Source organism: Epargyreus clarus, unplaced genomic scaffold (assembly GCF_041222505.1).
Source record: "Epargyreus clarus isolate Ecla_fem2 unplaced genomic scaffold, WU_Ecla_fem_2.2 ptg000033l, whole genome shotgun sequence".
NCBI classification, from domain to species: Eukaryota; Metazoa; Arthropoda; class Insecta; order Lepidoptera; family Hesperiidae; genus Epargyreus; species Epargyreus clarus.
This window is the reverse complement of record NW_027332238.1, coordinates 240,891-267,431: the sequence shown is the minus strand read 5'-3', so window position 1 is coordinate 267,431 and position 26,541 is coordinate 240,891. Positions and strand designations below refer to the sequence as shown.

Below are 26,541 nucleotides of genomic sequence, written 5' to 3'. Positions count from 1 at the left end.
TAAAATTGTATTTCATTATTATCGTCAACAATAAGAAGTAGTTTATTATTTGAAACGTATGTTTTTGATCGGGCAACACCGTAGTATCTATACTTATCTATGTTTGGACTTTGGACATTTAATTATGAATGAGACTCACGGCGGTCAGTAGCGTACTCGTAGAATAGGAATGGCGATTCTTTCCGAAAAAGATTGATTCTTACATCGATTGGAATCAAAGTCTGATAAATTGATTTACAAAAATATCGAGCCCTAAAATAACGATTTTCCATCTTTGAACTCGATTTTTGTACGTTTGAACTTTGAACGTTCAGTTTAATTCAAAACTTTGAACAATTATAAAAACCGATGACAATACACGATTTTAATAATTTTATTCCATTGAGACGATATTAGAGGCGGGATTTGATGTAGGTGGCGCCGCTATGTGGCTATGTGGTGCGGATTAAATCGTAACTAGTTGTCCAAGTGATAATGTATAGAGGTGAGTAACTCAGATCTGACCCGATTCAAAGATTCAGCTCACTTATTATATGAGTTTGATCTGCAGATCAAACCCAAACAGATCAGATCAATTCAAATCGCGGCTCACGGCGTTTCGTGAATCGTGAATGTTAGTTATTATTTGATTCATTATGCAATTTAAACTTTTAACTCCTAGGATATAGAGTTTAATATCAAAAAAAGGAAGTGGTGCGACATCTGTTGGGGTTTTGTGAATATCGCATGTCGATGACAGTTAGATCATAGATGGCGCTTATTTTATATGTAACTCGATGAGAATTGTTGGGAAATGGCCACAGGAGAACGAGAAAATAAACTGAAATATAATAAAATGAAATTCACTCCAAAAAGATACTTTTTATTATATCGAATCATTGACAGAATGACAAATCAGAAGAAGTAAAATATATATTTTTCAGCTGCCAGCTCTATCATATATAACCTACTTGAATATTATACATTATAAGAGGCTTGAGTTTTTGCTATATTCCAACAAGAATTCATTGTAGGACATAAAAGCACCCGACTGAAAATAATTACTGTCGTTCTGGGCGGGTCTCCTCTCAGAATGAGAAGGATTAGTCCATAGTCCACCGCGCTGGACAAGTGCGTATTGCTAGACTTCACATACCATTGAGATGTTTTCTTTTTTTATATAAATCTCTCAGGTATGCAGGTTTCCTCACGATGTTTTCCTTCACCGTAAGCAAATGATAATAATATCGAATACGCTAATAATTTTGAAAAATCAGAGGTGCGTGGTATTTGAACCTCGGAATCCTCGATCGAGAAGCCGAGTTTGCTTAACCACTAGGCTATCACTGCTAAGTAACAAATGCAGGGTATTTAATAGTGACCTTATATTTCCGGGATCAGAATAGGGCTACGGTATCCCTACCTATCGTAAAAGGCACCACTGTGTTCTGAAGAAGGTCCGCGTATGTAGAGAACCCTGTCAACACAATCAAACCAACCTTTAATTAGAGATAATGCACACGATAAAGTGAAATGATTTGATTTTGACTTTATCTTAAGTCCTGATAACATGCCAATTAGGCATATAAAAGACCTAAGCTTCTGATCATTCGATGACGAAGCCGTTAACCATGAGACCGATCATAGTTGTCCTTCTGGCAGTAGCAGCATCAGCTGCAGCCCAATATGAGCCAGTCTTCACCGACTACCACAATCAGATCGGTATCCCCGAAGCAGCCCGCATCAAGGCTGCTGAAGAGAGCATGGACTTCGATGGAGCCAGGATTGCAGGAGGTGCTGCTTCTGGCCTTGGACAGTTCCCCTTCTTTGTAAGTTCTGTTTAACAATTAAGACTTCTCAAGGAAGAAGAATTCTTCTTTGACGACCCGCGTGGCGGAGCAGTCCCCATAGTGGTCTGACGCGCAGAGGGTCCCGAGTTCGATCCCCGGAAAGACAGAAATCTTAATGATGAATATAGGTTTCTATTTCTGGATCTGGGTATTTGTGTATTCGTCTGTGTGTCCATGGCACCTACGAAACAGGGAATCCTAGTGTGGGCTAGCCTAGTGTGGGTACTTTTAGCGTTGTTATTATGAGTCATTAATATATTTTTTAAGGTTATGATAATAAAGTTTTTTGTTTTGAAGCACTTTTTGTAGATTGTTCAATTTCGATATTTCACATCCGCACCACGTAAACGAGTTTTTCACTGATTAAGTCCGATTTATTATGTCTTTTAGCGCAGTCAATGTCTTCTTGTTGGATCACTTATTTGCACTATTTTCACGACTTCTTGCGATTTATAATTGTTTTCTATATATTGTCCAAATGAGATTGTGAACTATTTATAAGATTATTCGCTTTTTTCCGCACAAAATGCACTTGAATATTTTTAATATCAATTTATTTACGAGTACTATGACAAGTGTGGCACAGTGGCGCCCCTAGCTATATTAACAGCAGTGTAAAGCGCTGCAGTGTTCTGGTTTGACGGGTGTGGTAAGGGAGACATACTCATACGAGGCGTTCCAGCTTAATCCTAAGGAGTAGCTGCGCATCTGTGGCCGACATCAGGTAGGAAAATTCTATCTGGGGTTGATTACAGATGTCCATACGGCAGTAGCCACTTACCATGAGGTGGAATGCATGCTCTTCTGCTACTCCTATATTATACAAATAAAAAATATTCACAGGGAGGTCTTTTGATTACGTTGATGCACGGCCCCACCTCCGTCTGCGGGTCTACGGTAGTCTCCAACACGCGCGCTGTCACTGCTGCTCACTGCTGGAGCCACTTCGAGAGCCGTGGTCGCATCTTGACCATCGTGCTCGGGTCCATCCGGCTCTACTCCGGCGGCACCCGCCTTACCACGAACCGCGTCGTCCTCCATGGAAACTACTTCGACATCGTCTTGGCCAACGACGTCGCCATCATCACCTTCAATCACGTTCCTTTTAGCAGTAAGTATTTTGAAACTAGTGGCAGCGATAATTTTAAGAAATTCGGCCTCTTGATCGCGGTCCGAAGTTTAAATCCTAGTCACCTCTGATTTTTCAAAATTATGTCCGTATTAGAAAATAATTATCACTTGCTTAAACGATGAAGGAAAACATCGTGAGAAAACCAGCATACGTGAGAAAATTTAAAAAAGTTTTCAAAGGTATGTGATGTCTACCAATATGCACTTGGCCAGCGCGGTGGGCTATGGCCTAATCCCTCTAATTCTGAAAGGAGACCCGAACCCAGCAGTGAAACAGAAGTGGGTTGATGATGATGATGATTTTGGAACTGCTTGAAATTTTCATCATCGACTGTCCCAAACGTGACTCTTGTCACTTATCAGATTGAGAAGGATTAGGCCATATTCCATTGCTGGTCAAGTGGCATTGGTCTTTATGGGTACCGGCCAGTGTTGGGCGTAGTTAACTACAATTTGTAATCTGGTTACTAACTACGATTAAAAGTAGTTAACTACATGTAGTTATGATCAAGTGGATGTCCTCTATCTTGATTTCAAAAAAGCCTTCGACAGAGTAAATAATGACATTCTCCTGTCGAAGCTCAGTGCCATTGGTGTTGCTCCAATTCTACTTCGTCTTTTGGCCGAGTATTTACGAGATCGTCAGCAATACGTAAAATTAGGCTTGTACAAGTCTAGACCATCATACCCGCTCCGGAGTAAGCCAAGGTTCTATACTTGGCCCTATTCTCTTTCTTGCCATGATTAATGACTTGCCCTCGGTTCTAACCAATGCCAAATGTCTTCTCTATGCTGACGACCTTAAGCTTTTTCATACAATTAATTGCGTGTCTGATTGCGAAGCACTTCAACGAGATTTAGACGCCGTAAACGAGTGGAGCTTACTGAATAGGATGGAGTTTAATACCTCCAAATGTACCTCAATGAGCTTCGGACGTCTGCGGTGTCCGATCTCGTTTTCCTATCATTAAATGGAAGTACTTTATATAAATCTAACTCTACGAAAGACTTAGGTGTTACATTCGACCCAGGACTGACTTTTCACGAGCATATGATCGCAGTGGCCAAGGATTCTTTCGCTCGACTCGGCTTCGTCCTCAGGAATGCGAAAGACCTTGGTTCCAATAGAGTTATCAAAATTGTTTATTATGCACTTGTACGCAGCAAAATAGACACAAGCGCTTGTGTCTGGAACCCACATCAAGCCAAATACACAATGTATTTTATAAAAAACGCACGTTTTGGAAAAAGTGCAAAAAGCGTTCCACAGATTTCTCTACAAACGAGAAAACGGTTACTACCCGTATCTGTACCCAACTAAATTCCTCTTGGGTCACTTAGGGTTTAATTCTTTAGAGGTCCGTAGAAACCTCAACTTTTAATTGTAACATAATTTAACTACATGATGTAGTTATTAATTGCTGCTGCAATCTAGTAGTTATAACTACTAAATATTTGAATTCTATGGACTTATATTTTGCAATGAAATAAAACGTGGAATAAGAGTACAGCCTGTACAGCCACCCGGGGTATAACCCGAAGGTGTGGTGTTCGATTCCTGCCTATGGTCTGTTTGGTGGTAGGACTTAGCGCTGCACTCTCGCTCTAACAGGCTCTTAACTAACTACCTAGCAAACGACAAGTAGTTACATGAACGACACGCGTGCGTGTATGCGATTTTTAAAGGCCCAACATCATTACACGCTTTTTATTAGCTTCACTTGTATGTTTGTTTGTATGTTTGTAACCGACTTCTTTGGGCGCGATTTTGACCCACTTTAAACGGCCAGATTTTGTTCAAACTTTGTAGGTTTATTTCACAATTATACTATTTACTGTTCCTTAATTGATTCCTAGGTTCATTTAGATTTTCTACTTTTTAGTTAATTTTATCATAAAAGCGTGTTTTTTAGTTTTTTGAACTATATTTATTTTAAATATGTAGTTATGAAAAGTAATCAACTACAATTATTTCAGCCGGTCCGAAATACTGAACATTATACCTATCTTTCAACTTTTCTAGATGTCATCAACCGTATCCTCCTTCCCGCTGGTGCTGCTTCCTACGTTGGAGTGACTGGAGTCGCCGTGGGCTTCGGCCGCACTGGAGATGGTAAGTATACCTTCAGGGCCATAAACTACGTCATACAAATTTCTTGATTCGAACCCTCCCCATCCTTGTCACAGTTGATCGCATTCTGTGTGAACCTCCCTTTTTTTCGACGGGGAAACCTTCAACGACAACGTGCGTACGACGCCGGATTATGTGGGATTTTTACTGCACTAAAACCTCCCGGTGGCTGTCATCAGCGCTTGTTGGAGAACTCCGGGATCTCCCACGGAACACAACCGGAGTCCTCCAAGCGCGAAGCCCCGATCGGGCTCTGCCCTGGAGGAGCGTCCGCTCCTCCCACAACATCTGGTGATTACGACAGTGTACGACCACACATGCCGCCGTCCTTCCCGGGGTAGCTTACTGTACGGCTCGACCTCCCAATCTTGTCGCCCGCAACCCCGGAAGCCCCCTTTTAGTCGCCTCTTACGACAGGCAGGGGATACCGTAGCCCTATTCTAGTCCCGGAACTACAGGGACACTGTGTGAACCTTCTAGTGTGACGTCACATGTTTTCCCCCGTTGTCACCGTTAGTCACATCTTGTGTGACCTTAGTGTGACGTCAGAGATTTGGCAAGTTAGAAATTACTAAAAAAGAAAAGCAGTTTTGAAAATTTGTTATTTAAAATACATATCTATGCATATAATAAAATTCTATTGTAGATATTATACTTTGAAATGAGGCGTCACAAAATTTTGGACTCCTTCCCACCCCTTGGTTTGACCCCGGCGGCACCACCGCCAAACCTATTTCTACCTAATAACAGCGGTGTTAGGCGCTGCTGTGTTCCGTTTTGAAGGGTGTGGTAAGGGAGACAGACTTTTCTGAGGCGTTCCAGCTTTTAAATAATAATTTATCAACTTTAGAGAATTTCCCTGCATACCATAATATTGTAATTTGAACAATAAGGTTTTATGATCAACACAATCAAAAGCTTTAGACAAGTCACAAAAAATACCTATAGCATCATGTGCTTGTTCCCAACAATCAAAAATATGTCGCAGCAATTGAACACCAGCATCTGTGGTAGAACGGCCTTTAGTAAAGCCAAATTGCTTTTGGTGTAAAAGATTATTTAGTTTAAAATGAAGCAACATTTGGTGTAAAAGGATCTTTTCAAAAATTTTACTTAGAACAGGCAGTACTGAGATGGGTCTATAATTGTTGGGATCTTTAGTATCACCTGCCTTAAACAATGGAATTATTTTGCTATGTTTCATTAAATTTGGGAAACAGCCCTGATCAACACACATATTAAAAATAGTGACTCAGTAGGGAGCTAAAGTTTTAATAATTGATATACAAACTTTTACTGACATTCCCCAAATGTCTTCTGTATTTTTAACTGTTAATTCTTTGAAAGCTTTTAATATGTCATTAATTAAAATATGTCTAAATTTAAATTTAATGTGACACTGACTTAAATTCTCCTTAAGGATGATCACTGCTTTAATTGGGGATGATTTTAAAAAAATTGTAGTATTAAATGGTATATTCGTGAAAAAAGTTTCAAATTCTTGTGCAATTTCTTTATCTGAGGTAATCTGACCACGTTCAGTAGTAAGATATACTTTACTGATACTTAATCTGCAATTTCGTGTTTCGGTATTAATTATTTTCCAGATTGTTTTAATTTTATTATCAGAATTTTTTATTTTATTATGTATGAACTTAGATATAGCCGTCATACAAACTGATTTAAATATTTTTGAAAGCTCGAAAAGTTTACTTCTACTTAGACGAATACCTTTAGTAGCCCATTCACAAAAACTAAGTCTAGAACTCTTTTCATACCTAACTTCAGAAAATATTTTAATAAATTCTGTGTGCACCGTGGAGAAAAATGCAGAATATAAATTATATAGGAGACATACTTAGTCGATGCGTTCCAGCTTAGTTCACAGTAGCGTCGCATGTATGCCGACCTCGGGTACTATAAATCCTATCTGGTCCATAGTGCAGTAGCCACTTACCATTAGGTGGACTGCTCGCCTGCTACTTCTATATAAACCCACATTGCTACCGACTTACCCATTTTCCAGGTCCTGCTCACAACATCAATAACAACCAGGTCCTCCGCCATGTCTCCGTGCCCATCATCTCCAACGACGAGTGCCGCAGGACCTTCGGGAACATGTTACAGGGGTCGAACATCTGCACCAGCGGCGCCGGCGGTAGGGGCCCTTGCGGTGGAGACTCTGGTGGCCCTCTATGGGTCGGTGGACCCACTCTTGTAAGTATACATGTTTACTGGTATAGTTCTTCTATCCCTGAAGGTGGAAGCCAGTCTATGAAGGCGGTAGAACCCTTTGTGGTTCGACTCCGGCGGCACCACCGCCACACCTATTTCTGTCTCATAACAGCAGTGTTAGGCGCTGCTGTGTTCCGTTTTGAAAGATGTGGTAAGTGAGACATGCTTTTCCGAGGCGTTCCAGCTTAATCCTCAGGGGTAGCAGCGCATCTGTGGCCGACCGGTAAGAGTATCTAATCCTATCTGGGGTTAATTACAGATGTCCATGGGCGGCAGTAGTCACTTACCATTAGGTGGACTGCATGCCTGCTACTCCTATATTATAAAAAAAAAATGAAAATGAATGTCCTTTTCAGGTTGGTATTGTATCCTTCGGCTCCCGATATGGTTGTCAGCGTGGCTTCCCCACCGCCTACGCCAGGGTTACCTCCTTCGTAGCCTGGATCCGGTCCCGCATGTAACTTCATGCAACTTCATGCCATTTCGTGCAGCTCCATGCTAAGACCCATGCTCGAGTGCCACAAGATGTTTGTGAATCATAAATATATTTTTGTATCATGATACTGTTTTCTTTAGGGTTCCATACCCAAAGACTTTAAGATACTCATATGACTATATTCTATACATTTGGTGATTTCTTGGCAAAACCCACAAAGGTTCACGAGTAACGGATCGCTGCCCACAAAAATAATTGTCACCAGATAAAATTAAGATAATATAATGATTCGCAGGAAATTGATGTAATTTTTGTTGATATACTTAATCCTGATAACGTATACGAAGTTATAAAAGGATAGACTATAGTACTAGAGCACTCAATGTTAGAACCTTTTGCTAGGAAAACGATAGTAGCCCTAGTAGTGATAGCAGCATTAACTATTTCTAGCCCAAAGCAGTTCTTCGTTTCGTGGAAGGGTTTCGACTGACTTACAAATAAGACGATTACTCTTCAAGCACGTCAGACTATGATCGGCTTCTAATAGACCCTGCTCTATATAGAGTTGGTTAGGTTAGGTGATTGTATCTAGTATCTAGATAAAATAATAGATGCCTTAATGAGCCCATCTTATCCGATAAGGAGATCGGTATTCCAGAAGCAGCCTCAAGGCTGCTGAAGAGAGCATGGACTTCGATGGCTCCAGGATCGTAGGAGGCTCCAATTTCAAATTCTTTGGTCTCCTTTTTGTAAGTGATTGTAACCTTCTTTTTATATTTTCCTCGTAATTTTCTAGACCTAATAAAGGCATATAAAAGCACCCGACTAAAAATAATATATATCAAGAATTAAAACGATCTTCCTTAAAAAAATACCTACAAGCTGTATGTAAGAGTACTTAATAAAAAGCTACGAGGAACTATTTGACCTGGTGCTTACGTCACTATTCTTCCATCGCACCACTCGCCAAAAGATGAAGTTCCATCCGCACCAACTGGACTCGTGGCGGTCCTCCACGGTTCGATTTGCAAGGAGGTTCTTGCCACGAACGTGCAAGATGTGAAATGAACTTCCTCTTGAGGATACCCGGACATGACATGGGGCTCTTCAAAAAAGGTGCTAAAAGAGCTCTCCTCCATAGCCGGCGATGCATTGGCGACTCCTCTGGTGTTGCAAATGTCCATAGGCGACGGTGACTGCTTTCCAGCAGGTCACTGCTTTCCAGCGGTGACTGCTTTCCAGCAGCAGTCTTTTTTAGATAGCATATTTACACAAAATATATATTTTAAATAACCTTTATTGACTTAACTTTTACGCTATCCACTCTTACATCAGTCCATAGAATTCCACAATTCAGTCATTACATCTTTAACTTTAAGGGCCCTTGCCCAGAGCGCCCGACGTAAGAGGGCCCCCAAATAGCCGATAAATTATCTTACACATAACAATCCTGAACTGAAATGTTGATCAACTTTTATTGTTAACCAATTCATTCCTTACAATAACACAGACCAGTAGAACACTTGTTTTAACTCCGGAGGCATCATCACATCTATTTCTGTTATACCAGCAGTGTAGTGCTGCTGTGTTCTGGTTTGAAGTGTGGTAAAAGCAATGCATTTTGGCGACCTGTGCATCTGTGTCGGACGGACGGAGGCCCGGGGAAAGTTGAATGGAGACCCCCAAAAGTGTAAAAAGGTAATTTTACAAAATGACAAATGTGTCATAAAATTATTTTCCTGTGATTCGGTGACCATTTTTTCGCTGTGATACACATTTTATAGATTGTTTGGTACTGACGATGTTTTTTAGCAACTTTGGTTGCAGGTGGTAGAACCCTTTGTGGTTCGACTCCGGCGGCACCACCGCCACACCTATTTCTACCTAATAACAGCAGTGTTAGGCGCTGCTGTGTTCCGGTTTGAAGGGTGTGGTAAGGGAGAAAGGCTTTTCGGAGGCGTTCCAGCTTAGTCCTCAGGGGTAGCGGCGCATCTGTGGCCGACCTCGGGTAGGAATATCTTATCTTATCTGGGGTTGATGACAGATGTCCATGGGCGGCAGTAGCCACTTACCATCAGGTGGACTGCATGCTCGTCTGCTACTCTTACAGTATAAAAAAAAATACTTTAGAGGTCCATCAGGATCGCAGGCCCGGGGCGGACCGCCCCTTCCGCCCCCTTCTTAAACCGCTATAGGTCTTAGGCCGCTATAGGCATCTTAATCTTATCTGGGATTGATTACAGATTACACCTTATCAGGTAGACTGGACACTCGCTTGGTAGTCCGATTTCATGAAAGGTACCAATAAATAAAAATTACTTAACGGATAAAATATTCCAATGTTACATAATTACAGGTTACGATCGTTATAAAGGCGTCAGAAATAAATTTATTGTAGAAAATAATAATACTTTTATATCATAGATTAGTAAAGATACTTCGCCGCCTTGAAATTGAATGAAGCCACAAACGGCTTATTAGTAAGTTCTTTTTTTGAATTCTTGACAAATAAAAACATTTATAGAGAAAATTTACGAATAAATAACTAATACTGCGTAATTTACATAATAAATAAATGATTATTTCAAATATTTTAGGGACATTTTAGCACGGAGACGTGGCAAAACTTTTTTACGCAACTATTTCAATTCTCAAAACTGGGTACATTTTCTTGTTAGGAATGAGTAATCTATACTAATCTATGTTTTATATTAAAAAAATTTTGAAAACCTACATGAAACAACATGTAAGGAATATTAGAAATAGTAAGACAACAAAAACTAACAATAAATTTATTTACATAACATGCTGTATTTGTAAATAAATTTTAAATACAAATAAATTTTAGGAAAAGCGAATACACTAAATTAAGTATATTGTGCGCTAAAAACTTAAAATTACTTTTTGCAACAGAAAAAATATTGACAAATATATATTTATTATTAATCGCATAAAATTATTACTTTCATTTAAGTAGAAATAAAAGCTTGTTTTTTTTTCAATAACATATAATTATTATTACTATGTTTACAATATTGTTAATATATAATATTATTATTATTTAACATTATTATTCTAAATTGATTTGAAGGTGGTAGAAATCTTTGTAGTTCGACTCCGGCGGCACCACCGCCACACATTTTTCTGTTATAACATCAGTGTTAAGCGCTACTGTGTTCCGGTTCGAAGGGTGTGGTAAGGGAGACATATTGAAGATATTGATTTAAAAGAAAATAATATGACATACATAAAACTGAAAATTTGTACCTTCATTGGAATGAAAGTGGCGCCATCTGGCCAAAATTGGTCGTATCAACTCTGAAACCTTCGTGGGCTCATGGACAACAACTTTGCTAAAGATCATAGCTTGATCAAGCCATAGTTTACGATTCAATCCTTTCTAATATCGATTGAAATAATCTACTTTTTGGCCCAAAAGATCAATTCTCCGATTAATCGATCTTAGATCACCATCACTAGTTACCGTGATAAAAACCGGGATAAAAACTATACTATGTCCTTTCTCGGGTCTCAAACTATCTTTGTACAAAATTTCATTAAAATCGGTTCAGTGGTTTAGGCGTGAAGTAGAGAGAAACAGACAGACAGACAGAGGTACTTTCGGATTTATAATATTAGTAAGGATGTTACTCGTAGATAATGTAGGTTTCGAATGGTGAAAGAATTTTTTAAAATCGATCCAGTAGTTTTTGAGCCTATTCATTACAATCAAACAAACAAAAAGTTTTCCTCTTTATAATATTAGTGTAGAAAAATAATTCATTTCAAATCTTATTATGATATAAATATATGACGTCACGCGGATAAAATATTTTTCTTTCTTATCATAAGAACGTGATTTAAATAAGGAGATATGATATTAATAAATCATAAAGTTATCTAACGTAACATAAATATTATCTAAATGACTCATAATCATCATAAAACACTTGAAAAACATATTATCTTCATCAAAAATGGTAATGGTTACAAAGATTGATGATCAATTTGCGTATAGATTTTAGATTATGATAAATAACATAAGATAATAATGTTGAAAATAAGCGCATTTGTTTCTTTGAATTTAATATATTAAGCTGAGATCTTAGATAAGTAAAAAAAAATAACAAAAAATACAACCGACTCCTATGTCACTACAAAGTAAAAAATGATTGAAATAAATGTTGGTTTCGTACATATTTCTGAAGTCCACCAGTGGGACCAGCTCCAGCTCGTCTCTATACAATAAAAAAAGAATTATTAAAATCGGTCCACTAACGGCGGAGTAATTCGTGTACATACATAAAAAAAAAATTACCGGCCGAATTGATAACCGCCTCCTTTTTGAAGTGAAATCAACAAAACCTGACATACCTAAATAAAAAAAATCAATATAAACAATCAGAAATTCACATGGATAGAAAAAATACAATACAATAAAAAATGTTTAGATTGCTATCATTGATTGAATAATATACTTCAATCGTCATCATTTTGGCATTTTACGACCAGCATGACAAAACAGTTGCCATTTTGTCTGATAAAGTTCGGTTCTGTTGCCGGAGTTATATAACTAATATAAACTCATTGATTTTTCTTTGTTTTCGAGGGGAAAACCTTCGAAAGGTACCCGGTGCAATGGGAGCGAGACAGGGTTATCTTTTTTTGTTTACGAGGGGGAAACCTTCAAAAGGTACCCTTTGCCGAGGAGCGGCAAGGGGTTATGTGGCATTCTTACCGCACCAAAACCCCCTGGTGGCCGCCCTCGGCGCTGCGTAGAGGACTCCGGGATCTCCAAAGGAACGCAACCGGAGTCCTCTTAGCGCGTTGCCCCGTCGGGCTGCGCCCAGGTGAGCTTGACGCTCGCCACACCGTCTGTTATACACGACGGCATGCAACAGCACATACCGCCGTCCATCCCGGGGTCACTAGCCGGGCGGTTCGAGCTCCCAATCTTGCCGCCCGCAACGCCGGAAGCCCCTTTTAGTCACCTCTTACGACAGGCAAGGGATACCGTAGCCCTATTCTGGTCCCGAAAATACAGGGACATACTTTGATACTTACATTTACTGTAATAAATTTTTTGCTTCATCAACAGGGCCGCCTTAAAAAGTTTTGGGGCGCCAGGGCACTGGAATTAAAATACCGGGGGCCCTTAGAATAGAAATAATGTTACGAAAAATTAAAACACCACCATTATCAGCATTTCTATTTAGAAATGTTGAAGGTAAATCTTTAAGTTTTTTAAGATATTCGGGTCAAGATAATATCGGGGCCCTAGGCAAGGGATGTTTGCGCTTATACTCCGAAAATCCCTACTGGTTATTCTCCTGATTAATAATAATAATAACAATAATAATAAATTCATTTATTGCCACACAAAAAACTACACAAAAAAGATTAAAAAAAAAAACAAAAAACATACAAGACATAATAAAAAAGACAGAAAAAAAACAAAAAGGTTACACATCGAAAAAACCGCTATAAAAAACAAATACAGCTTAAATGCATAGGAATTGTGGGCAAAAGGACGTGTCTCAGCATTATCTGACATCGGGTCATGACCCAAAGCAGTGCTGTTTTTCAGACCCGCCCATCTCCCTAAAGGCGATATGTGGGAGCTCGCACAAGAATTCCCCGATAATGTACTCGTACGTGCCTCAGTCGTACGTATATAAAAATAATACAATTTTAATAATAATAATAAAACTTATTCAAGTGTGTGTATATGTGTGTAGGTGTGTGTGTGTGCGTGTGTATTCGTGAGTGTGTGGAAGTGTGTGTTTGTCTAAATTTTAAAACTCTAAAAATTTTCCACTTATTAATAAATTAAGATAATAATACTATACTGTTCGAAATAGGCATTATAAAGTTTCTTACACTGTTTCTTCTCCATAATCGAAACAATGAAGCGAAGAGCTTAATTTTTTCCAAAAAAAACCAAAAAAATATTTTTGATTTTCAAATAAATGTCTGAATTACTAAGCGTCTGAGTCAGTTGTGAAATATGGAACTACGAAATGATGTGCGCTATCTTAATTAATATCAATCATCATTTATCAATATGTAATGGTAATAATGACTGATGAGTTTAATTTTCAATCAATCTTGATATATGATACGATTTTTGTGAATAATATATTAAATTTTTATATTGTTTTGATTCCGTATATTCTATTAGAAGGAACCCTTTGTGGTTCGACTCCGGCGGCACCACCGCCACGCGTATTTCTGCCTAGCAGCAGTGTAGCGATGCTGTGTTCCGGCTTAAAGGGATAAGAAGAGACCGAAGCAATCCATAGGAGCAGAAACACATCACTGTGGTTCCGGGAACAAACTAGGGCTATGGTATCACCTGCCTGTCGTAAGAGGCGACTAATGGGGGCTTCTGGCTTAAAGAGTGGGAGCTCGAGCTGCTAGCGACCCCGGAAAGGACGATGGTATATGTGGTCGCATATCGTCGTGTACACCAGGCGGTGTGGCGAGCGTCAAGCTCACCTGGGCGGAGCCAGACGGGGCAACACGCTAAGAGGACTCCGGTTGCTTTGGAGATTCTGGAGCCCGTTAAGCAGCGCTGAGAACGACCACCGAGAGGGGTTTTGTGCGGTAAGAATCCCACATAACCCTGCGTCGCTCCCATGGCACCGGGTACCTTTTGATGGCTTCTCCTTGTAAATAAGGATATGTAAGTGTGGGTAGTTGGCAGTCGATGCCCGATCGTCGGCCTGGACGGACGTGTCGGTGCATTGATGGACTAAATTTTCTTACGAGTATAATTACCGTCAGTGACATTAAAAAATAAAATTTAACAAAAAAATATAACCGACTTCTGAATGTCACTACAAAGTAAAAAATAATTAAAATAAATGTTGGTTTGTAGTGACATAGAAGTCGCTTGTATTTATTTGTTTTTATTTCACCCTTGCTAGTGATGACATACTAACGTTTGTATTAATATATAATAAAACGAGCTTTTGCCCGCGGCTACGCTCGCGTTACGAAGTAATATTTTCATCCCCTATTTTATCCTTTTGGGGGTAGAATTGATCAAAATCCTTTCTTAGCGGAAGCCTACGTCATAACTTCTACCTGCATGCCAAATTTCAGCCCGATCCGTCAAGTGATTTGGGCTGTGCGTTGATAGATCACTACTTCAGTCACCTTTGAGTTATATATATTAAGATTTAGAATTAAAAAACCTCAGGTATGGAACCTGAGGTTAGCTAATCCGTCAGAATAGTCCGTAAGTCCGAATTCGAATCCACCAAATCGGAATCTGGCCTATGATTTTTCGAAATTAAGATATCGTTACCAATGGTCGTGAAAGCTCTTCACTGCCTTCACAGCCAAGAGGAACGCATGAAGGGTATCCCCAGGAAAAAAAAGTGGGTGAAGTCCTCCATTCCGCACTTAGACAAGCGGTAGAACCAAACTGGTACCTACTTTCGAAAGAGGTTCACAAACCTACGGATCCCTGGCACCAAAACAAATAAGTTAAATAAGTAATTAGAGATTATGTTTCGATAAAATCGGTATGGTTCGATCATGCGTGGTACTTCTGATCATGATAACACGACTAAAACACTTTAATATGATGTCACTCAAAAATCGTCGCAAATTGATTAATATCATGATTCTTAAAAAACTTATTTCTGGTCACTTAGATTGTCACCATTTACTGCATAGTATAAATATCAATGTTCCCCACCATTATCCACGGCAACCTCTCACTAAAATATTTCATATTCCATCAAGTAAAACTAACCTTTTCAAAAATTGAACCCTACCAAGAATTTGTGCGGAATACAACCAAGCATGTGCATCAGTCAGAGACATTGATATATTTCATGATACAAGCCTAGGCTTGAAAAAGAAGCTAACCAAATTATTAATGTAAAATTTAATGTCTTTGTATTTATGTTTTTTATGTTCATTAACCTCATAATATTTCTTAGTATATTGCATTGTGTTTGATATTATTTAACCGTTAAAATAAGCAATAACATGTCATATGTGTAAATTGTACACGCCTATAATTGGCTTACATACATAGAAAAGTTTTATACGTATTATATTATAGTTTATAAGTTTTGTTTGTTAAGCTGTTGGCGTGGTAAAATAAATAAATAAATAAATAACACACTTTTCAGGGTATAAAAGGGCTAGGAGACAACACTACAGCATTCTACAACGAAGCCTTCCACGATGAGACCGATCCTAGTTGTCCTGGCGCTGGTAGCAGCAGCATCAGCTGCGCCCAAATTTGAGCCAACCTTCTACGACTACCATCAGGAGATCGGTATCCCCGAAGCCGCCCGCATCAAGGCTGCTGAAGAGGCCATGGACTTCGATGGCTCCAGGATCGTGGGAGGCTCCGCCTTAACCTCGGCCAGTGGCCCTTCTTTGTAAGTGTTTTTTGCTTATTATATAATGTTGAAAGCTGGTAGAATCCTCTGTTCGACTTCAGCGGCACCACCGTCGCACCTTTTTCTGTTATAACAGCAATGTTAAACCCTGCTGTGTTCTGATTTGAAGAGTGTACGGGAAATGTTGCAACTTAGTTATCATGGGAAGCGGGCATCTGTGGCCGACCTCAGGTTGGACTCTGGTCTTGTCTGGGGTTGATTGTAGATGTTTATAGGCCGCAGTAGCTTTACCATGATATATTTCCTATTACCTTACTTGCAAAATACTTTTATTCAGGGCGGTCTGGTTATCACGATGACCACCGGCGGCTCCTCCGACTGCGGCTCCTCTCTTCTCTCCAACACCTGCGCTGTCACCGCTGCTCACTGCTGGAGACACCGCACCAGCCAGGCGCGCCAGCTCACCGTGGTGCTCGGCTCCGTTCGCCTCTTCTCTGGTGGTACCCGCGTCAACACCAACAACGTGCAGATGCACGGCAGCTGGAACGACAACACCCTCGCCAACGACATCGCCCATAATTGTCATGAGCCACGTTGGCTTTACCAGTAAGTTGTGTTTGAAGAATTATTGGGAAGGATATAAGTAGATAAGGAAATTATGAAGATATATAAGGAAGATAGATAAGGAAAATATGAAGGTAGGTGGGGTTCGACTCCGGCGGCATCACCGCTCTACCTATTTCTGCCTATTAACGGCAGTGTTAAACGCTGCTGTGCTCTGGTTTTAAGGGTGTGGTAAGGGAGACATACATTTCCGAGCCATACATAGCGTCGCATCTGTGGCCGATCTCTGGTAGGAATATCTAATCCTATCTGGGGTTGATTACAGATGTCCATGGGCGGCAGTAGTCACTTACCATCAGGTGGACTGCATGCTCGTCTGCTACTCCTATATTACAAAAAAATTTTTAACAAAAAATACAACCGACTTCAATGTCACAACAAAGTAAAAAAAAATTGAAATAAATGTTGGTTTAGTACATATTTGTGAAGTCGGCGCTCAATATATTTAGTTGGATAACGATGTAAACAGCGTGTCTAATATGAGCGCCGACTTCAGACACAAAACACTATTTATTTTAAGTAGTTCTGGATCGGCAGCCAAACGCCAGCATTACATATGATGCGATTTCACTTCTCAGAAATAGCAACGCTTGTGATCGGCTTTAAGAAGAACCACTGTTACAGTGTTAAATGCAGTTGGTTACAGATGTCCATATGACATGACTTACCGTATAGACATCCTCGTCGGCTACTTCAATCTCATTTTTTACAACAAAACAAATATTTCATTACTCTTGTTAAAAAAATACTAATAATTTCTTTCAACTTTTTAGACCAAATTAACCGCATCAACCTGCCCACTGGTACTGCCACCTACGTTGGAGTCAACGCCGTCGCCATTGGCTTCGGACGTACCGCTGATGGTAAGTAACTTCCACCATTACCATTATCAACCCATTCTGTCCCACTGCTATGCACATAGAATTAGAGGGATAATTACTACTTCTTCTAAACATTTTTTATTTTCCCAGGTGCTGCTGGCAACATCAACAACAACCAGGCCCTCCGCCACGTGACCCTGCCGGTCATCTCCAACGACGAGTGCCGCAGGACCTTCGGCAACAGCATCCTCGCCTCCACCCTCTGCACCAGCGGCGCCAACGGCAGAAGCACTTGCGGTGGAGACTCTGGTGGCCCCCTCCAGATTGGTGGACCTATCCTTGTAAGTTTTCACAGTCATCGAAATTAAAATCAAAATGTATTATACACCGTAGAATGGTTAGGAAGAAGTTAGAAGCAATATGGCTCGACCAGGGAGGTACACTACTGCGTTTCGAAGACTGGCTGACTAAGAGGTAACTTCGGGTGTACTTCCGTTTAGAACATACCTCCAATCGATCTGAATTTTGGTACACATATGGATTTTGGCTTCCTAATTAAGAATATCATACTCAAAATACCCGCAAATTATATTTTCAAGGTCAAATTGCTGAAAAATGATTTTTTTAATGGTTTTCCGCGTATATTGCAGCATACATGAACGTTAGAGAAAAATGTTTCAAACAAAAGTTGTAGACGCTAAAAAGATCAATATTTTTTGTTCTGTATGTTTTCCGCATAAACCCAGTTGTTTGGGAGAAAAATGTGGTGCACTTCCGAAAACCCCCACGTCCGATCGATTTGAAACTTGGCTCGGACTTTCCTTTGAATGTTCGAAGACAACCCCTTAAGGGATTTTTGGCGCATACCCATAGTTACCGAGAAATTAAATTGATAAAATTGCATTTTAGCACGCGCGTTATATTTATATAGTGCGGAGTTTTCTTTAGTCGGTAATGTAATTTTCCCTGTCCCAACCTAACCTAGCCAATAATATAGTATTGCGTATAGCCTAGCCTATAGTGTTTCGTATTGAATTGGTTAGGTTAGGTTGGAACATATAAGACAATATAAAACTAAGCGAGCAGGGCGCGGCGCCCTGCGAGCGGGTGGGTCCAATCCAGACCTTACCTTTATTCATGAGCACATTTATATCGTACTCAAAATACCCGCAAATAATATTTTCAAGGTCAAATTGCTCAAAAACGATTTTTTTTATGTTTTTTGCGCTTTTTGCGATAAATATGAACGTTAGAGAAAAACATTCCAAAGAAAAGTTGTAGACCGTAAATAAATACATATTTTTTGTTCTATATGTTTTTTGCGTGGACCCAGTTTTTTCAGAGAAATATAGCAGCAAAAAAAAATAGTTTTTGAGCAATTTGACCTTGAAAATATTATTTGCGGGTATTTTGAGTACGATATTCTTCATCTGCGGGTCGAAATCCATAGGTGTACCAAAATTCAGATCGATCGGAGATATGTTCTAAACGGAAGTTTATCCCCACTTTTTGTTACAGATGTATGAGCGGCAGTACTTATCATCAGATAAACTGCTTTGTATGCCACTTCGATCATACACCTCTCGAATCTGATCTCACTGATCTTACTTACATTGAAATTCAGACTTACCGTTCCTGCTGACATATGGTCATGCTTAACTTCTTCCAGATCGGTGTGACCTCCTTCGGCGCTGCTGCCGGCTGCCAGCGCGGCTTCCCCGCTGCCTTCGCCAGGGTCACCTCCTTCGCCGCCTGGCTCCGCGCCCGCATGTAACCGACCGACGACTTGCTTGTAATTTGGACCTGAATAAATGTTTGTTATGATACTCGTATTGATGTCTTTTTTGAAAATGTTCGAACAAAGCTTGAGATTTAGTGTGGAACCAGTGGAATTATGTATGCAAACATTTATTTACTTATTTAATTATTTATTGTCAAATTACGGTTACGCAGAACCAATTACACTTAATAACACACAAATTAAAATATATTATAAAAACAATTCGATGTCCACATAAAGAATAAATAAAAATAAAAATAATAAAATTGAAATAATATTAATAATTGCATAAAAAAGTCTTTGGAAATAAATAATAATTGTAACAATCATTGTTAGCTAGAATTAATAATATTATGTACATAGATAAGTATAGATATCTCACCGCATTGTAATTGAAGGAAGCCATTAAATGACTTAAACGGCTCACAATTCTGTCAGCCGTTTAATGGCTGTCATGGTGTAATCGAAGAAAAAGTACGAAGAAATATCGTTCACTCGTAAATAATCTAAAAACTACATCTATACTAATATTATAAAGAGGAAAGGTTTGATTTTTTGTTTGTTTGTTTGTTTGAAATGAATAGGCTCCGAAACTACTGGACCGATTTTAAAAATTCTTTCACCATTTGATAGCTACATTATCCACGAGTAACATAGGCTATATTTTATTTTGGAAAAAAATAGGGTTCCGTAAGATATTTCAGAAAAGTTACTTATTTTGCGTACGCTGTATGAACTATAAAAGATAGAACCATAAAATGTTCTAATTAATTGTAGATCTTTGGAATATAGATTTATTTTATGATGTAGATCCGCAATAAGAACGGATTTTTTGATATTCCGCCGTTGAGGGGGTTAAATAGGGCTTGAAAGTTAGTATGAAAATCCGTCAATTTTAAACCAAACTCGATGAAAATTCAAATTTAGCTTACGGATTTAAAATAATAAAAATCTAATTAAAGAGTTTTTCCAAAATCAACCCTTAAGGTGGTTAAATAGGGGTTGACAGGTTATTTTAAAATTTGCCATTTTGGAAGTCAGCACTATAAAAGTTAGCCATTGCCTTACTGGTTAGATATAGTGCAACTTTAATTCTACCGTTTTTGTAAAATCAACCCTTACGTGGGTTAAATAAGGGTTGTAAGTTTGTAAGAAAGTCCCCCAGTTTTAATGTAAACTTTATGAAAATCGGTATTTGGGTTTACGATAGAAAATAATTAAACACCTATTTCATTGTTTTTGAAAAATCAACCCTTAAGTTGATAAAATAGGGATTTGGGGCGACCTCCCGCTACTCGACAAGAGATGGCGTCACGAGTATTCTGAATCACGCTATCGAATTTTTCTAAATTTCTGGCATATATACAAGTTCCGAACTGAGACTGTCGGAGCACGGCCGCTCCCCGGGAATGATCACCTAGCCCGGCGGGAGATCTCCCTTTGCCAAAGATTGAAAGCTTATTTTAAAATTCGCCAATTTGAAAGCCAGTACTCTGAAAGTTAGCCATTACCTTACTGGTTAGATATAGTGGAAGTTTAATTCTATTTAGGGGAAATCAACCCTTATGTTGCTTAAATAAGGGTTGTAAGATTGTATGAAAGTCCCCCAGTTTTAATGTAATCTCTCTGAAAATCGGTTTTTGTCTTTTCGGTAGAAAATAATTAAATACCTATTTCATTGTTTTTAGAAAAACATCCCTTAAGGTCGTTAAAAGGGGGTTGGAATATTATTTCAAAATTCATTAATTTGGAAGCAAGGACTGCAAAACTTGCAATTGGCTTTCTGTTTGAGAATGAAAGAATTCTTTTGCACCATTCAGCTTTTTGCACCATTTTGCATATTTATTAAAATCTACCCTTAAGTTGGTAAAATAGGAGTAAATAAGTTTGTTTAAAACTAAGCCGATTATGAAGCAAAGTCTATGAAAAATAATACTTGGCTTTCTGATTGAAAATAATAGGACACTTATTTCACCGTTTCACAATTATAACTTGCTTAGCGGTGAAGGACAACATCGTGAGGAATCCTACGCACCTGAGAGGTCTTTTTGAGAAGTTCTTAAAGGTATGTGAAGTGTACCAATACGCACTTGGCCAGCGCGGTGGACTATGGTCTAATCCTTCTCACTCTGAGAGGAGACGCGTGCCTAGAATAACAGTAATGGGTGGACGACGGTTATTATTAAATTCATTTTGCACCACTCATTACATACTACATGCACCGGGTTATCGCTTAATTAATCATAAAGTTACAAGTCATAATTACTTGCTTAATGTGTTTTGATTGCAAAATGTAATTACTCATGATAACTGTATGTGCTCTATTGAAAGATTGACTAACGAAATGATTTATCAAAGTCTGATAATACTACCCTGTTTGATTATTTGTAAGGTTTTTTTCATCATTTCTCCTAAGCCTTTTTCTGTAGTTTACCATACATCATTACTTTCCAGAATTTGATCCTTAGAAGCAACCCTATCTGATTATGGAATAATACAGGGCTTTTTTTTTTAAAAGGAACACGTTCGATTCCCGGCTAAGGAAAATCTAACGATGCAGTTTTGGTGTTTTTTAAATCGGGTTCGTTTTGGTGTTTTTTAACTCCTTTTAAAATTTTTCGCTAATTCTTATAGTTTCGGATTTGGCCATGTAGGCCCATTTTAAAAATTCACCCTGTATATGTAGGTAGGTAGTACCTGTTCCAAAGAATAGTTCTGGGTCGAACGTAAGTGACTATAGACCCATTGCTATACTATCTGTATTTGGCAAGTTATTTGGATATAAAAAAGGCATTTGACACTGTGTCCACAGTCACACTTTTTCATAAGTTAGATGATTATGATTGGTGTAAGAGGGACTCAACTTAATTTACTAAGAGATTATCTAAGCGGTCGAACACAAAGGGTTAAAATTTGGGATTTTTTCAGTGACGACCTTGAAATCAGCTATGGCGTACCCCAGGGAAGTGTTTTAGGACCTACCTTGTTTCTAATATACATAAACGACTTATGTAACCTAAAAATCAATAATGGACTAACATTTTCATATGCAGATGACACGGCATTAGTTTTTTCAGGTAACAGTTGGAATGAAGTCCAAACTGCAGCAGAGTTTGGTATTTCTAAAGTAGCTGAATGGCTAAAACTAAATTTACTGACACTCAACGTTACTAAAACAAATTATATATGTTTTGCTATTAATAAAAGTACCCAACCAAAAGATATCACTATCAAAATTAACAGTTGCGATGATTCTATTAGTAATTGCAAGTGTTCAAATATAGAAAAAAAATGTTGCACAAAATACCTTGGAATAGTAATTGATCAGAGACTTTCTTGGCATAATCATGTAGCGATAACTACTAGTAGGATACGAAAATTAATCTGGATTTTTAAGTCACTTAGAAATGTTGCGTCAAACAAAATCTTAAATCAAGTTTACTGCGCTCTTGCTCAATCTATCTTGACATACTGCATCCCTGTGTGGGGTGGCTGTTCTAAACTAAAATTCCTTGAATTGGAAAGGGCACAGAGACTACTTATTAAAGTAATGTATAAAAAGTCATACAGATTCCCCACATTAGAATTGTATTCCCTCAGCAATTTGCTAAGTGTCAGAAAATTATATGTACTAAATTCATTACTTGAAAGACATGATCGCTACAAAAGATTCTAAAAGTTATAGGAGAGGAAAAGTAAAAATCGATACTGATGCAGTTAACACAAAATTTGCCGTTCGTCAATATAAAAAACAATCAGGATACTTATACAACAAAGTAAATGCCCTTTTAAATATTTATTCTTTGCGCAAACGTGACTGTAAAAGCACCATAATTGAATGGTTAAAGAAAATGGACTATGATGAGAGTGAAGATTTATTAAATGTAATTTCATAAACGCACGCACACACACACACACACACACACACACATATACACACACACATACATACAAACACACACACACACACACACACACACACGCACGCACACACTTAGTTAGTAAGTGAAGAAAACTTGTAATTTTAAATAATAATATTTGTATTATGCTACGGAAGAGCGGGGCTTCCTGTCACAGGTATAAATATACTTAAAAGGAGGCCCCAACAATAGATTACTTATGTAACTATATTGATACAAATAAAATAATTTCATTTTTCATTTGAATCTATAATATGTGAACTGATAAGGGTTCAAATTGAAAGCCAATTAACAAATGCTCAACATGGCTTCAGAAGAAATCAGTCTACTTCCACAAATTTGTTATCGTATTGGACCTATGTCACTAGGGCAGTTGATTATGGTTCATAGGTCGATACTGCGTATTTCGATTTCCGAAAAGCGTTTGACTTGTTAAACAATGATATTCTTCTCCAGAAGATTGCGGCTGCCGGATTCACGCCTCAATTGCTTAATTTTTTTTAATTGCTAAAATCAATCTATGTAGTAACTTTGCGTGAACTCTCCCTAAGGCGCTTTCTCTCGCCTCGAAAATCGTTAGTCCTGAGGATGTTGATAAGGACAATGGTACAAATATATTAAAATTGTGTATTGTCATCGGTTTTTGATAATTCTTCAAAATTTTGAATTACATTGAACGTTCAAAGTGGATAGAAATCGGGTTCAAAGATTCCGTTACTGTTACGTACGTACATACATACATACAACCCAAGCTAATAAAAGCGTGTTAAAATAAAATATATTTTTTTAATAAAACATAAGAGTACCAGACGAGCATGCAGTCCACGTGATGGTAAGTGGCTACTGCCGCCCATGGACATCTGTAATCAACCCCAGATAGGATTAGATATTCCTACCTGAGGTCGGCCACAAATGCGCCGCTACCCTTGAGGACTAAGTTGGAACGCCTCGGAAAAGTATATCTCCCTTACCACACCCTAAAACGGAACACAGCAGCGCGTAACACTGCTGTTATTAGGCAGAAATTGGAGTGAATAGGAGAGTTTTATTATAAAAAAATCATATTCTGGACTAAAATTTTTTAGACAACCCATTTGCAATATAAGTAATTATCCACATATTTTATTCGACTTAAAATACTTTGCAGCAATATAGCAGTGATAGCCTAGTGGTTAAGAAACTCGGCGTCTCGATCGAGGGGTTCGAGGTTCAAATCCCAGGCACGCACCTCTGATTTTTCAAAGTTATGTGCGTGTTCGAAATTAATTATCACGTGCTAAACGGTGAAGGAAAACATCGTGAGGAAACCTGCATACCTGAGAGATTTATAAAAAAAAATATCAAATATATGTGAAGTCTACCAATACACACTTGGCCAGCGCGGTGGACTATGGCCTAAACCTTCTCATTCTGAGAGGAGACCCGTGCCGAGCAGTGGGACAGTAGTGGGTTGTTGATGATGAAAATACTTTCCATCCATTAACCAGCTCGGTGAAGGTCGTCTTATATTGGGAACTTCGACCATTATTGTAAGTACATTTTTGAAATATATTTACAATAATGGTTTTAACTACATTTTTTAAATGTATTTGATGTAAAGTTACACGAAGGTTTTGTTTTTGCATTATATTCGTATCTTTAGATATTTAGAATGACACTTCTACAAATCCTAACAAGAAGATAAACATTGCTTTGTTATCAAAGCGGTTTTTCCACTGATTATTCTTTTTTAATTTATCTATATCCATCTATCTTATATGCTTATAAGTATACCTAAATACACTAATTAATCATATAGATTTTTACATAGATTAGATTCAAATGACATTCGTCACATGGGATCAGTCGTCGACCCATTACTGTCCCAGTGCTGGGCACGGGTCTCCTCTCAGAGAGGCTATAGTCCATTACGCTGGCCAAGTGCCAATAAAAAGTGGTAGAACCCTCTGTGGTTAGGCTCCAGCGGCACCACCGCCACACCTATTTCCACCTAATGACAGCAGTGTTAGGCGCTGCTGTGTTCCGGTTTGAATGGTGTGGTGAGACAGACTTTTCCGAGGCGTTCCAGCTTAGTCCTCAGGGGTAGCGGCGCATCTGTGGCCGACCTCAGGTAGGAATATTTAATCCTATCTGGGGTTGATTACAGATGTCCATGGGTGGCAGTAGCCACTTACCATCAGGTGGACTGCATGCTCGTCTGCTACTTTTATATTATAAAAAAAAAGTTTTATCTCTATACCGGTATCAATCTCATTTATGTGATTTATTTTCCATTCGTTAAACTTTTATTTATCTTTGTATTAAGATAAGTTTGCAGTAATTATGTACATTTTTCAAGTATTTAGATTACATCGTTCTAATTATGATAACAAATAAAATCAATATGGAGCATAGCATGGTATGGCTATCAGTAAACAATTGAATTGGGTAGTTTATATGTATGTAACGGAATATTTGAGCTCAATTTTCACCAATTTCTTCATCATCATCATCATCATCTTCAGCCCACGTTAGTCTACTGCTGGACATAGGCCTCTCCCAAGGTACGCCACTGAGCCCGGTCTTCGGCTCTTCTCATCCAACTAGTTCCCGCCGCCCGGCGCAGATCGTCGCGCCACCTTGCTGGAGGGCGTCCCACACTACGTTTGCCTAGACGCGGTCTCCACTCCAAGAGCCGTCTACTCCAGCGGTTGTCGGCTCTTCGACAGATGTGGCCAGCCCATTGCCACTTCAACTTGCTAGCCTTCAGAGCTATGTCGGTGACTTTGGTCCTCATGCGAATTTCATCGTTATGGATCTTGTCTCTCAAAGATACACCGAGCATAGCTCTCTCCATAGCGCGTTGACCGACTTTCAACTTATGGACCAATTTCTTCAGCTCTGATTAATTTGAAACTTTGCACACGTATCAAGGATGACATTGATAACAGTTTCTCATTATCTTTATTACATTAATTAATTCCCCAATTTATGAGTTTGTCACAGATTAAGAAAATATAAATTAATAATTGTTTAAATAAACTAAACACGCTTTTATTGATAATCGGACTAAAAACCTAGAAAATAATTATAATAAAATTTAAGTTATTAAAATAATAATTCAATTCAGAGTAAAAAGCGTGGGGTGCATTTTACTGCGGTTCATAACTATTCTCTCATAGATAATTGCCAATAGAATGATTGTAACATTTAACAATAAGAATAAAAATTGGATTGAATTACTGAAGTTTTCTCAAAATTTACCATTAATGTCTCTACACTGATTAAT

General features: G+C 38.6%; 1 protein-coding gene and 1 pseudogene across 1 annotated transcript; both read left to right on the top strand.

The window, feature by feature from the left end:
* The first annotated feature begins 1,610 nt into the window (after positions 1-1,610).
* LOC140755447 (brachyurin-like) lies at positions 1,611-7,814 on the top strand. The gene is made up of 5 exons (XM_073090707.1): positions 1,611-1,808; positions 2,673-2,940; positions 4,984-5,073; positions 7,118-7,308; positions 7,683-7,814. The coding sequence occupies exons 1-5, from the start codon at positions 1,611-1,613 to the stop codon at positions 7,785-7,787; spliced, it is 852 nt and encodes a 283-aa protein (XP_072946808.1). The 3' UTR covers positions 7,788-7,814.
* An 8,029-nt stretch (positions 7,815-15,843) lies between these two features.
* LOC140755450 (brachyurin-like) lies at positions 15,844-19,347 on the top strand (annotated as a pseudogene).
* The last annotated feature ends 7,194 nt before the right edge of the window (positions 19,348-26,541 follow it).

Excerpts from the sequence above, each read along its gene's own strand:
- LOC140755447 (XM_073090707.1), top strand. The coding sequence starts at position 1,611 with ATGAGACCGATCATAGTTGTCCTTCTGGCAGTAGCAGCATCAGCTGCA. Across the intron at positions 1,809-2,672 it reads TTGGACAGTTCCCCTTCTTT|GGAGGTCTTTTGATTACGTT; the intron begins GTAAGTTCTGTT and ends AAATATTCACAG. Across the intron at positions 7,309-7,682 it reads GGGTCGGTGGACCCACTCTT|GTTGGTATTGTATCCTTCGG; the intron begins GTAAGTATACAT and ends TGTCCTTTTCAG.